This window comes from Lates calcarifer, linkage group LG18 (assembly GCF_001640805.2).
Source record: "Lates calcarifer isolate ASB-BC8 linkage group LG18, TLL_Latcal_v3, whole genome shotgun sequence".
Classification (NCBI taxonomy): Eukaryota; Metazoa; Chordata; class Actinopteri; family Centropomidae; genus Lates; species Lates calcarifer.
In genome coordinates this window covers 12,934,789-12,947,333 of record NC_066850.1, presented here as the reverse complement: position 1 = coordinate 12,947,333, position 12,545 = coordinate 12,934,789, and the positions used below count along the sequence as shown (strand labels likewise).

The window sequence follows — 12,545 nt, the reverse complement described above, 5'->3', positions numbered from 1 at the left end:
TGCTATCTCTAGTTGAGAAAAATAGGGAGGATGGATCTCACACACACTCAGCTAAACTGTATAGTGAGACAGATCGGTGTGTGTGTGTGTGTGTGTGTGTGTGTGTGTGTGTGTGTGTGCGTGTGTGTCAGGTATTGATTTTCCAGCCACAGTAAACTGTTCTGCAATCAGAGAGGTAGCACTGCGTGTTCAGATAGCAGCTATCACACACTCTTACACACACATACACATACATCTAAAAACCACAGCACAGATACACACTGATTGGTCACACAGGAAATGGTTTCAGCACAGAGGGATTGTGGGAAAAGAGAGAGAAAATTGATTTTGGGGTTTAATGAAAAGGCAGCAGCTACAAACAACCAGCAAACACACACACACACACACACACACATACATACATGGTGGAGTGACAGAAAAATACAAAAAAATAGACACAGAAAAATAAAGAAAGATAAAGGTACACTGTGAACACCGTGTTGGATGAGTGAACATCATTTTTTTGTGAAACTCTCTTTGTTCTGTCTCTTGGTCTCACTTCTTAAAAAACACTTCAGAAACTCGGATTAGTGTGTTTACACTTCAGAATTATCAGGATTCTGCAGCTGAGGTCTTTGAGTGATCACCAGGTTTCTGTAAATCCCTGAATTCCCTCAAGCTGGGAGTAATCAGATTATTGCAGCTCGTGTCGAAAGTGTTGTGTTTCAGTGGACTGATTCTTGGTTTGTCCAGCAGGACTCTGAACAAGCACACAAAGTACACTACAAAATGAAAAACAGAAAATAATAATAGTTTTTTCTAACTTTTTTCCTTCCCCTTTTTTGTTCAGGAGAATCCAGTTTAAGTTTATATTCATTCAAACTCAGCCAACAGCAAATAATTATCAGCCTAATGAGTGTTTTAAAGTTTGCACTAATATTTATTTTTTGGATTAAAATATACCCAAAAAATAGAATTACAAACATTAGCATACTAAAATTTGTTGACATGTTACAAGAAACTTTTTAAGTGTGACTCATAACCATTAAAGGAGAAAAATAGAGTTTACACTGACTATAGTGGTGCAGAGATGGCATATTTTGTAGTTCCAACCCAGAATTTAGCATCACCCTGGTTCCCTCAACAAAAAGCCAAGGAGATTTTTTCATTGGTTTTTGGATTATGGCAGAAAATGAACTGTGACCAATTAAAGTTTATGATACTTACATGTTTAGTTCATCAGATAATCTTCACAGATGAACACCACTGTTCTGTTTGAAGCCTAAAAACAATCTCCTGAAGTAAAAAGCTAATGTTAGTCTATAAACCAACTACAGCACGGTCACATGACATCGTCTCCACCACTAAGCTTCCACCTTGTCATTTAATTTAGCTCTGACCTCTTCTACAAAAGCCTTTCTTCTTAGAAAGTTAGTGGACTGGCGAGTAGATCAGTTTTCATCTTAAGATCCCCGACAACCTTTGTAGGCTCATTTAGACACGCGTTAGCAACCACCTTTTTTAAGACACGCAAAAGCTTAAAAAGTCACAAGTGGGGTATTTTCGGACGAATTTTATGATGTAGAACAAAATGTGAAAATATCTTGAGCTTATGTTAAAACCACAGACCTTATTTCAGACATTTTGACAAAAGCCCATTGACTTTTGGAGGAGGGAACAGAAGGTGCTAAGATGCTAATTTTCTTCTGGGTTTTAGGACTCATTCCTGTACCTCCTGGCACCTGGCTTCACCATTTCACCTTTTTAGTTACTGTCACCATTGTTCCTGAGCCTGTCTGTCTCCCCCCAGGTTACTGAACCTGTCTCTGACCTCAGACCTGGTCCCAGAGCAGGATGTGATCGACGTCATCATCCACGTGGGCAGAAACCCTCAGGGTCGAAACCTGGCCTGGAAATACTTCAGAGAAAAGTGGGATGTCCTCAACGCACGGTGAGACACCGAGAGAGTTGATCAGTCCACATGGACGATTTGTACATGTTTTACTGTTGAGCTGTAAAGAAAGAAATCGTAGACCGACGACAAAACAAAATACTAATTGTCTATTTCACTGTCTCTGCTCAGCTATGGTGAAGCGTTGTTCATGAATTCAAAGCTCATCAGTGGGGTCACAGAGTTCCTGAACACTGAGAGAGAGCTCAATGAGGTAAATACACAAACACACACCCACATACACATTATCGAGATCCTAGACTGACTTCTCAGGGCAGATTTACACCTAAATGGAGGGAATTTCCAACAGTCTGACCACCCGTCTCAACTCTAACAAGCTGCAAACATACAGCAGTGAGACAAAGTAAAAAACAGTCATGTGTGTGCCCCTCTGCAACTTTAGCCAAGTCAGCTTGAAATATCTGGATCTAATGACCTGTAGAACAGTCCTCTCTACACTGAGGTAATAAAAAAGAAATAAAACTAAATCATGAGTACAATGAGCTACTGTTGCCTTGTGTCCACCTCTTGTCCATTTCAATATGAGCTCTGGTTCATTCCACACAATGAGGCCTGTGTGTGTATTCATTACCAAATTCAGCAAACATCATTTACCATAGTAAATGGTGACACAGTGGAAAAAACACTGACAAAGCATGTTAACACAGTAGGTGATGACAGTAGAATATCTTGTTTGCCATGATGCTCATGAGAAGTAGCCTACATTTCCTGACTTACTGTGTCTATGGTTACATTTTGAAATATGAACATAGGCCTTCCACCTCTTAAGGATAAGTTTGGTATTTTTTTCATGAAAAGACGAGATGTGTTAATTGTTTCGATTATCAAATGGACAATGAATTATCTGTTTATGTCTGGCTACTAGCATTAGCAACATGGCTACCTGCTGTCAGCCTGGCTTCTTTCCACAGCAAGAAACAACCATTAGAATCAAAGTTTAAACTAGAAACCCTGATTTCAGTACTGTACTAAGGGCAGAGTAAAACACCCGTTGTATTAATAAGTGGGCAGGTTTAGTCATGTACTGATCTAGTAGAAATAGTGACAACTAACTGTCAGGTTTGAACCCACTCAAGTCCAGGAGCTCTCTCCATAGTTGGACTGACCATAAGGGCTACCAAATCTCAGTGGGCTGTTGGACTATAAAAGTCCCAGAGGATGAATTATCTGACTCTGACCATGACATCCATAATGGTTTACTTGTGTTTTACCTCAGTTTCTATCACTCTCCCTCTTCACCTCCTCCAACAACAGGGCTCTACTCCTTTAGTTGGGTTGAGATTTATCCTAATTTCTCTGTTTGTACACATTTCATTTGGTGTAATAAATTCAATGAAACTTAAAGAAACTTTACCAAAGGGAGAAAATAGAATTCAGAAATGAAATAAAAGCAGAAAAACAAGTAAGAGGTCAAATTGCATAGTTACAGAAAAATGATTCTTTTGAATCCAAGCTCCCCACTGTTCACAACGTCACATTTTCTACAAACATAAAAAGCTGTGGGTGTTACTGAATAATAATAATCTGTCCCTTCGTTTTCTTTTCTTCTTTTTCACTTTCTGTGAAAAACAAGTTTGTTTCACTTCTGTTGATATGGTAACAAAAAGCAAACCTCAGCATGTGGGCTTCAGTGTCAGTGAAGCCTCTGAACAAAATCACTATGAATTAAAAATGGTGACACCTGAATACAAAACCGCAACAAATGAAAGAGAATGATGTGGCTTTTCGTTTGCTTTTTCCCAACATTGTTTTTAGAGGAAAGTAAAGTCTGCTTCCACCCACTGAACAAATGTAAAAATGTGTCTCGGGGTGACTCACAGAGGGGAGGAGAGGGGAGGAGAGCGGAGTAAAATTGAAATTGTAGGATAGAGGAGAAGGAAAGGAGAGCAGAGTTAATGATATGAACTGTATTAAAGCGAGTTGAAGGGATGGATTTTCTCCTGCGCTCTAGTGAATCTGTCTAACTCTGAACACTAAGTTTCCACTTCAGTCCTTAACTTTGAAAAAAAATTATTCTCTTCTTTCAACAAAGTTTCTCTATTGATGAAAAAAAGTAGTTTCTCTTTATTACCTCACCTCTCATGCTGGAAACTTTCCATTTAATTACCACTCTTAAAAGCAAAGTTTCACTTTGATACCTTGACTTTAATGCTGAAAATGTTACCTCTAATTTTGAACCTTTAAAACAAGCTTCTCTTGAATTATCAACCCTTAAAAAGACAGTTTAACTTTATTAACTCGCATTTTCTTGCTGGAATGTTTCTGTTTAATCGTTTTACCATAGCAGCATGAAACCTCTAGTTTTTGACCTGCTGGTTGCCTAAGAATTTGGTTTTTCCAGCACTCATGACTAGAATAAGAGACACTATGTAGCCAAAAGTATATGGACACGCCAAATTATTGGGTCCAGCTGTCTCTATGGTGTGGATATGTCTAGATTTACTTGGTGGAAACATACTACCGAGGTGATTTTACATAAAACATCAGCATGTTGGTTCTGTCAAACCCTTTCTTCCTGTAGGTTGTGTTGAACTCTTTAGCATCTCAGGGCTTCAGCATTTCTATCTTTCTTTTCTTGCTACACAGAGGTGTTTTAAAATTTTTACATTCTTAATACTTAATCTGTCTATCCTTTTCTTCACTACCTTGCTCCCTTGTCTTTCCCTTCTTTTCCCACCCTTTCTCCTCCTCCTCAGTTAAAAGAGTTCATCCAATCCAGCGGTGTGGGGGCGGGGCCTGCTTTGCCACGGGCGCTGGAGATCGTTGAGGGCAACGTGCGCTGGCACCGCCTCCACCGGCGGCAGTTCTACCAGTGGCTGCGCAAACCTCCAAGCCCCGCCCTTGGCTAATGCTACATAGGCTAGCTCAAGTGCGACTGCAAACTGACTGCTAAGCTCATGCTAACACACTGCTAGCTTACAGATGCAGTCAGATAGAAGAAAAAAAAAAACTGTCTGGATGAAGAGAAAGATTTGACCTGACTGGTTATTCAGCTGGTTTTTCTTTACTGGTTTTGTTGTTTAAAAAAAAAAAAAAACTTTATTTCATACTTTTTATTTCAGATATTTGTTACTTTTTCAACAAGCAGCTGATGTGGTTAAACTAGTTTCTGTTCTGTGGAAAAGTAAAGACAAATTTAAATCACTAAAGGTGATAGCTAGCTGGCCATCATTGCTAGATAGCAGCTAGTTTAGAAACTCCCCAGTGACAAAATCAGCCTCAGGGGCTACACAGAGAGAAAACTTCTGAATTTAAATCAAAACAGATTAACTTTTCAACCTTTTTTTTAAACATTTACATTTCAGTAGTTGTGCAACAAAATCTGAACTTTTTGGGAGTCAAAACATTGCCAGTCTCAAAACTGGCAAAATCAAACATTACAGCAGTATTTGGTAGTTGCTAAAGTTGCTTATTGACTTCTATTTATTGTCATCATAAATGTTTTTAAGGAGTTTTTTTACACTTCAAAAACTTTAAACTTTGAAGAACAAACATGAGGCCAAAAACCAAAGCTTTTAATCCTATTAGCAGCTGTGCTTCCAGACAAAATTACCCTAATTTGACCTGACGTTGACCTGAAATCAGCCAAATCTGATCAGAAGAAACATCCAGACCAAACAGTATTGCTCTTAATGGAAGAACCTCCATCCTGAAGCTCTATCTTGGCTCCAGTCCAAATCCCTGACTAACCAGAGACCCAGAACAGTTTAAGTCGGACCAGCTGACAGTAAAAGGCAGATTTCCCAGCAGTCAGCTGCATGTCGATCACTGAGCAGAACCGTAATTAACACTACATGGACTCGTTGTCCTCTGATCACAGCTCTCAGATGGCTCATTCAGACTCATTAACTCTCCACAACATTCAAACTGCTTCGGCTTGAATTTAAAGAGTAGCTTTATGTTTTTTCATGATCAAAAACTCCAACAGTTTGGAAAATATCAGCGGGTTTGGGAGGCTTTGTTGGAGCTTTGCTTCAGATATGTACTTTGAATATAAAAGCTCATAATAATAAAATTGGCTCCAAACCACAGAAAGCACTACATGTGGAAGAATAATTTTCACTGAAGTGCAGTGGTTGTTATATTTTTTGTCTTTGAACAAGCAGAGCTGGAAAATATTTGAGGGAGATTTTTAAGTGAAAACAAATTAACAAGTGTTCTCACAGGTTTGTTGAGATGTAGAGGTGTAATGGAAACTGACTTAGTAATTTGCTTGACGTTAGATCAGTAAACTTGAAATGGAAACTTTTCTCAGCCTTTACAAAACTCCCCTGACATACGAAAGCTCCAATTTTTGTTTTCCAGTCTCTTGTGAAAAGTATATAATTGTGTCTTCGGTGCCATCTAGAAATTTAATGTTGTTACCTTGCAAGTGAAAGTGGAAAGAGAAGTTGTTAAGTGGAAAGACCAAATGATTATTAAAATACAAAATAATAATTAACTTTCGAAATGACTTGTGTCATCAGGTGAGGTGCAGGGAGAAAACATCACGCAGGCAGGCAGAAGTGCAGGGAAAAATGGGCAGACTTTCATTTATAGTCTTCCAAGCTAATGCATAAAACAAAAGAAAAATGAGGAAAGCCACACTGCACTCTAGTGCGCTAGAGTTTTTTTCGCCTTTTCAATTGAAACCACCCTATCAGGTCAGGGCTCAAAGACATCCAACAAAAATATACAGTGTTTTCTGGCACTTATTCAGTCCAACAAGCCTGCAACTTCTTCAGTATATCAACATATATACAGTCCAACCAAAATAAACAAATTACTTCGCTATTTAAAATCGCTCCCTTGTTCACTCATTCATTTTTGATTTAGTTATAAATTTATTTGTAAATAAACTCATCAACCATCACCATTTTGCAACATGGTTTTATGTCAAATGGGTGATGTGCACAACGGTTAACAGGTTACATGGGATTTTAGTAAAGTACAAAAGTACTGTACATGCTCCGGATGTTATTTTTACAATTAATACACTAAATTGACAGAGATAGTAATCACAGTATTAAATAGGAAGAGAGAGTGATTTTGGATACAGCTCATGTTCAAACAGTTTGCCCAAACTCCACACACATAAAATCTCTCAGCCAATGAAGTTTCTCCTCATTCAGTGACCTTGTAAAAACCTGACAATAACTCCCAAAGAGGGTCTAATTTAATGAAAGATCTAACAGGTGGATGAGAGAGTGCAGAGAATGTTTCTTTGTGGAAAACTAAGAGGAGTCAGGGGACTATCAGTGACATGACAACATTTCTGACTAAGTGCAACCTTGGAGATTAAAACCACAACGAAGTTAACAATTAAAAAAACTCAACAGTTCTCTGTGGTTTCACAACTAGTTGAAGCACATCAGCCTCAGCTGCAGGACAGAAACTAAAGTCACAACCTCAAACACTGAGTTGTTTTTTTTTTGTTTGTTTGTTTGTTTGTTTTTTTGTTTTTTGTTTTTTGTTATAGCCAGTCAGTGGTTAGCTTCAATCAAATCACTTTTCTGTCTCCACATGGAAGAATAAATGAGTGGACTTTAAATTGAGGATGATAAAACTGGGGCAAGGAAATGGCTCACAAGCCAACAGAGACTATACGTTGAGTGTTGTTATATGCAGATGATGTGGCTTTTTGGATGAGAGTGTTGATATGAGGACACGACAGATTCAAGCTCATCATCAGTGGATTTTAACAGCTTGATTGAAAGATGGGACAATGATGGACTTGAAATTGTGACCAATTCTTCTAGATTACCCAGACTGGTTTATTATTTGTGTGACGGATTAATGAAATTCATAGTCTTACAGACCTCATATGGCTATGAATGTTACAGCAGATTCTTCAGTTGACAATATTGTTTGTAGATTTTACGGCGTGACGGGAATTACAGCTTGACATCTACAAGGTGATGGATTCTGATATGTGTAATGGATTATACAACGTAACAGATTCAGTAACAATGTGACGGAAAATTCGATTCTACAGATCAACAACAGTATGTATTGTACAGTAGAAGAAGAAGACTCCTACAGTGTGATGGATTTTATACCACCTGTGGATGTTATACTGCACAGTGGGCTTTAGAGTCTTTGAAACAATGAGGTGGACTCAAGAAAGCATAGAAAAATTACACCTGAATTATTTTTTTTGGAGTCCAACTCCAAAGAAAAGACTGAATTTTGGAAAATGAATAAAATGACTCATAACAAAGTTTTTGAAAGTCAAGTGCATTGAACCTCCGTCCTGTCGTACAGACTTTCTGAAGTTGTTCCTCTTCGGCTAGATCCAGCTTCAATGTTAATAACTGAGCCATATATGAATTAATGGGCCTGCCTGCTTCTATACACTGTGTGTCCAGTGGTGTGTGAGTGTGTGTGAGTGTGTGTGTGAGTGTATGATGGTGATGATGAAGATAACAGCAGCAGTGGTGGCGATGATGACTGCTGTGCCAGTCACAATGATTAAAATTATGATAATTGAAATTATTATGATTATGATCAGGACTGAGGCTGATGGTGGAGTCAGTATTGATAAATGTTGATGATGTGAAAAAGCTAATCAGTATTATTATAATTATTATGCTAATTATACAGTGCATTTTGAACCTTTATTGTCCTGTCAAGGAAAATTTGGTTTACAAACACAAAGCACACAACAAATCTGCCCCATGTACAAATGAACACTGTAAATGGCACAAATATGATTTGAAGTTATAATGTGAGATTTGCAAGATGTTGATAAAAATGTTGTTCATGATGGTTATGATCATAATGATGACGGTGATGATGAGGTAGTGTTGATGATGGGACCAAAATATGACAGAAACAGGAAGTTGCACAGAAGAGTTTAATCCTACTTCCTGTTTGCCCTGCTGTGGTTTCCTGTGTTTTCTGATTGGACAATATTAAAATGGTTAACCTTGTTTGTAGTTCAGTCTGTTTCTGTTCAAAACTTTGTACTGAATAAGGGGACAAGTAATGAGGGGGCTTTCACATGATGACTACTTAGTTATCTCTGTGACCACTTAAAGGATAACTCTAGTATTGTTTAACCTGAGCCTTATTTTATGTTTAGCCTGTAAATTATTGATAGGGGCAAAAATCAGGCTCAGATTGTTATTATAAGTGTCTGACAACAGAGATAGACTTTCTTATTAAAGAGTAAGATCATTTTTGTTTAACCAGAAACATCACTATATATCACTACCAGACTCCATTGACAAAAACAGTAATTTTACATAGCAGGAGCTGCTGGAATACCACTGCCTCCATCTGCTTCCATTTGTTTGTGCTATTGTGTGACTTTAAGTGGTCAAAGAAGTTTTCAGATACTTTACAAAGTGGTATTCAAGCAGCTCCTGTGTTCTGCTAGATAAAATCTCTCAACAGAGTCTGGTAGTGTTATATAGCGATGTTTCTGGTTTTCTGGTCTCTAGAGGGTTACGCTGACTAAGGCCTCAATTATACTCCCTTGCAAGAGCCTCAAACTACAAGCAACCCAGATTAGCTTTGCTGCTAAAGCTTGCTTATTATCAAGCATACAGACAAGGACATGCACATGTCACTTTCCCTTTTGATAGTGTGGTGCTTAATCATCAACATCACTGCTAAAAATTGCTGTCTGATCTTTGCTGTTATTAGCTACACTTCACTTTGATGCTATTCTTGAGCACACAAAGGGACAAACAATTCATGGACACTGCCACAAGTGAGGTGTCCCTTAAAGACTTACTGTTGTTTGTAAAGCCTCTAGTAGTAGTAGTAGTAAAGTCGATAGTAGTAGTTTGACACTCCATATCAGTGCTGTTGAGGGTAGCTGGTTGCCATGGAAATGAAGTGAGCTATGTGAGGTGGCCCACTTTTCCTAAGTATATCAGGACAAATTGCAGCTGGCAGCAAGTTTTCATTATTTAACTGCAAGGAAGAGACGCAGAGTCAGCAGAGGGATTCAAACCAACAACCTCCAGACGCTCAGTCAGTGTGTGTGTGTATATGTGTGTGTTTGTATGTGTGTGTGCAGGGGGCTGACATCTCCCTAAACTTCATCCCTTGTGATGAATGGCTCCGCTGTTTTTCCCACGGCATCATGGGAAATCACACCGTAGGTTTACATTGTGTGCGTGCGTGTGTGTGTGTGTGCACGCACACTGAGATTAATGGGACTCGGAAAGGATGTGACAGAAAGAGAAATGAAGCAAACAGATGATAGAGAGAGAGAAGGAGAGAGATAGAGGAGTAGTTTGGTGTTTTATGAATGGAAAAGAGACAGACTGTCAGTTTACTCCACAACCAAATTGAATCTGTTGGTTTTTTTTTTTCCTACTCTGGCAAAACAGTGAGTTTATAACCAAGGCCTGCAAGTAGAGGTAAAGAAATAGGGAGGAAGAGAGGAAGGTAATAAGATGTGAGTGCGGATATTTAAATAAAATGGGAGAGAAAAGAAGGAAGAAAGACAGTAAGGAAAGTAGTAATGACAGAAAGGGAAAGAATTAATAAAACATGGGAAGGAATGAACAAAGAAAAAAGAGGAACAAAGCCATGGAAGGGGAAGACAGAGAGGAAGAGTGGAAGAGAAAAAGAAAAAGACAGATAAGAGAATGAAAAACTGTAAAATAATTAAACAACAGAGAACGAGGGGAAGGATGAAAGAAGTAAAGAAAGAAGAAAGTAGTAATGAAAGAGCATCAAGAGGCAGAAAAGGAAAAGCAGAAAGCAAAGAAAGGAATGGAGAAAGAGAAAAAAGAATGGAAGACAGGAAAAGAATTGAACAAAACAGAAAGAATGAAGGAGAGAAAGAAAGGAAGAATGGAGGAGAAAAAAAGACAGGAAAGAAATGAGGGATTGAAGAGAGAAGGAAGACGGAGGAAAGGAGATAGAGGTAGAGAAGGAAACGAGGAGAAGAGGCAGAATAACAGCAGTAGCGTGGAGGTTGTTATTATTCTAAATGTCTTCAGTCTGTTCAGAGGAATCCCATTTTAGATAACACACACACACACACACACACTTTAATGGAGAACTGGAAGACAGAGAGAGAGAGAACTGTAATTCATTTTCTGATAACAAGTATAATCCATGGTCACCACGGTAACGGCTTCACTACAGTCAGTGGAAATTAAGTTTTGCAGCAGAAACACTAAAGTAATAAAACATGTCTACATGACATTACTGAACAGCATTAAAGTGTAAATACATTATTACACACTGACTTAACTGCATCACTGGATCAGGTTATAATGGAGGAGAGTGAGAGTGCAGCAGCAGCAGGACGAGTTTAAAGAGACAATTTTTTTGAAAAATGATGGCTTTTCGGCAAATGAAAAGGAAGGCTGAAAGTTAGAGAAGAATTAGCCCGGAGACAGGAAGGAGAAAAAAAAAAAAACAATAATTTTGCAGATGTTAATAGTCTGAATCTTAACCTGACTCAAGCTGGATCTCCTCCACTGTGTCAAGTGGTGACCCATCAGCTTGAATTTCATTTTGGGGAAGAGGCAAGTAGGATGGGCGGGGAGTTAAGACTGTGTTGGTGCAGCCAACAAAAGCAAGCTTGTCGTGATGATGGAGCACTCGGTTGGCATCACGGCACAGCTCAGGTTTGTTAGTGCTGAACGTCCTCCCTCAGACGCCTCAGAGCAGTGCAGTAGAACTCAGTGTTGACAGTCTTTTTTTGGAGGCAGAGGAAATAATTTGCGAACACTAATGTATCATCACCTCTTACATGTTGCTTATTGTCTCACCCAGTGGTGTGAGGACATTATATTGATTTACACTCATGCCCTGAAAGTTTAACTGTAGCCAACACACACACACATACACAGATTAAAAACCCTCAAGTCTACTTTTGGCATCTCAGTGTGAACGAAGCCGAATAGAAATTGAATTAATTCAGTTTGCAGAGACTAAAAAATGCAAATGAATATTTAATAAGTGTGTGTGTGTGTGTGTGTGTGTGTGTTTCGCCTCGAGGAAAATCAGCTCAACTTTCATTCATATTGAAATGAACCAGCGAGAGAGAGAAGAGAAGAAAGGAGGATTGGAAAGAGAAAAGATAAGAGAGGGAGAGAATAAGGAGAGGAGAGGAGGAAGTGAGGAGGTAGTAGTTAAGGGTGAGAGGAGGGAGAGAAAGGAAAAGGGGAGAGGGAGATGGGAGAGGAAAGGAGGAGTCGGGAGGGGCAAAGGAGAGGAGCAGACAGGAGGAGTCTGTGTGACATTATCTATGTTTCCTTGTTTCACTGCTGTCAGAGAGGAAACTAATCCACTGTCCACACACACACACGCACGCGCACACAGCATGCTGCAGTGCAAAGCAAAAAATTATTTTTTCCACAAAGAAACAAAAGTTTTCTCAGAGGTCACAGCTCAGAAACTGAGCAGAGGTTCAGTAAACACACACACACATACATGCAAACAAAACAACAGCTGAAGTTCACATTCATGGCAAACTGAATGTCGTGTTCTTTCCTGGTGAGGCAGCACAGAGTCTCAGGTCGAATTCAGTGTGTTTACCTCACCTGCAGCCATGGATTTACACACATGCACATGTATGTGCTTATGCCACCGGCGTAGGTGTTTCCATCAGGATGGAGGACAGTTACTTGTTATATTGAGC

At 39.0% G+C, this 12,545-nt stretch overlaps 1 protein-coding gene across 2 annotated transcripts in view; it reads left to right on the top strand.

The window, feature by feature from the left end:
- LOC108895871 (thyrotropin-releasing hormone-degrading ectoenzyme) overlaps nt 1–12,545 on the top strand; it is a 211,152-nt gene that overhangs the window by 141,943 nt on the left and 56,664 nt on the right. Inside the window, exons 18-20 of one of the 2 annotated variants that reach the window (XM_018694825.2) lie at nt 1,790–1,930; nt 2,063–2,144; nt 4,648–8,862. In XM_018694825.2, coding sequence (XP_018550341.1) covers nt 1,790–1,930; nt 2,063–2,144; nt 4,648–4,800 — 376 coding nt within the window. In that variant the 3' untranslated portion in view covers nt 4,801–8,862. Of the gene's footprint in view, nt 1–1,789; nt 1,931–2,062; nt 2,145–4,647; nt 8,863–12,545 lie in introns of those variants that run through there. The other variant, XR_007815013.1, reaches the window with a different exon arrangement.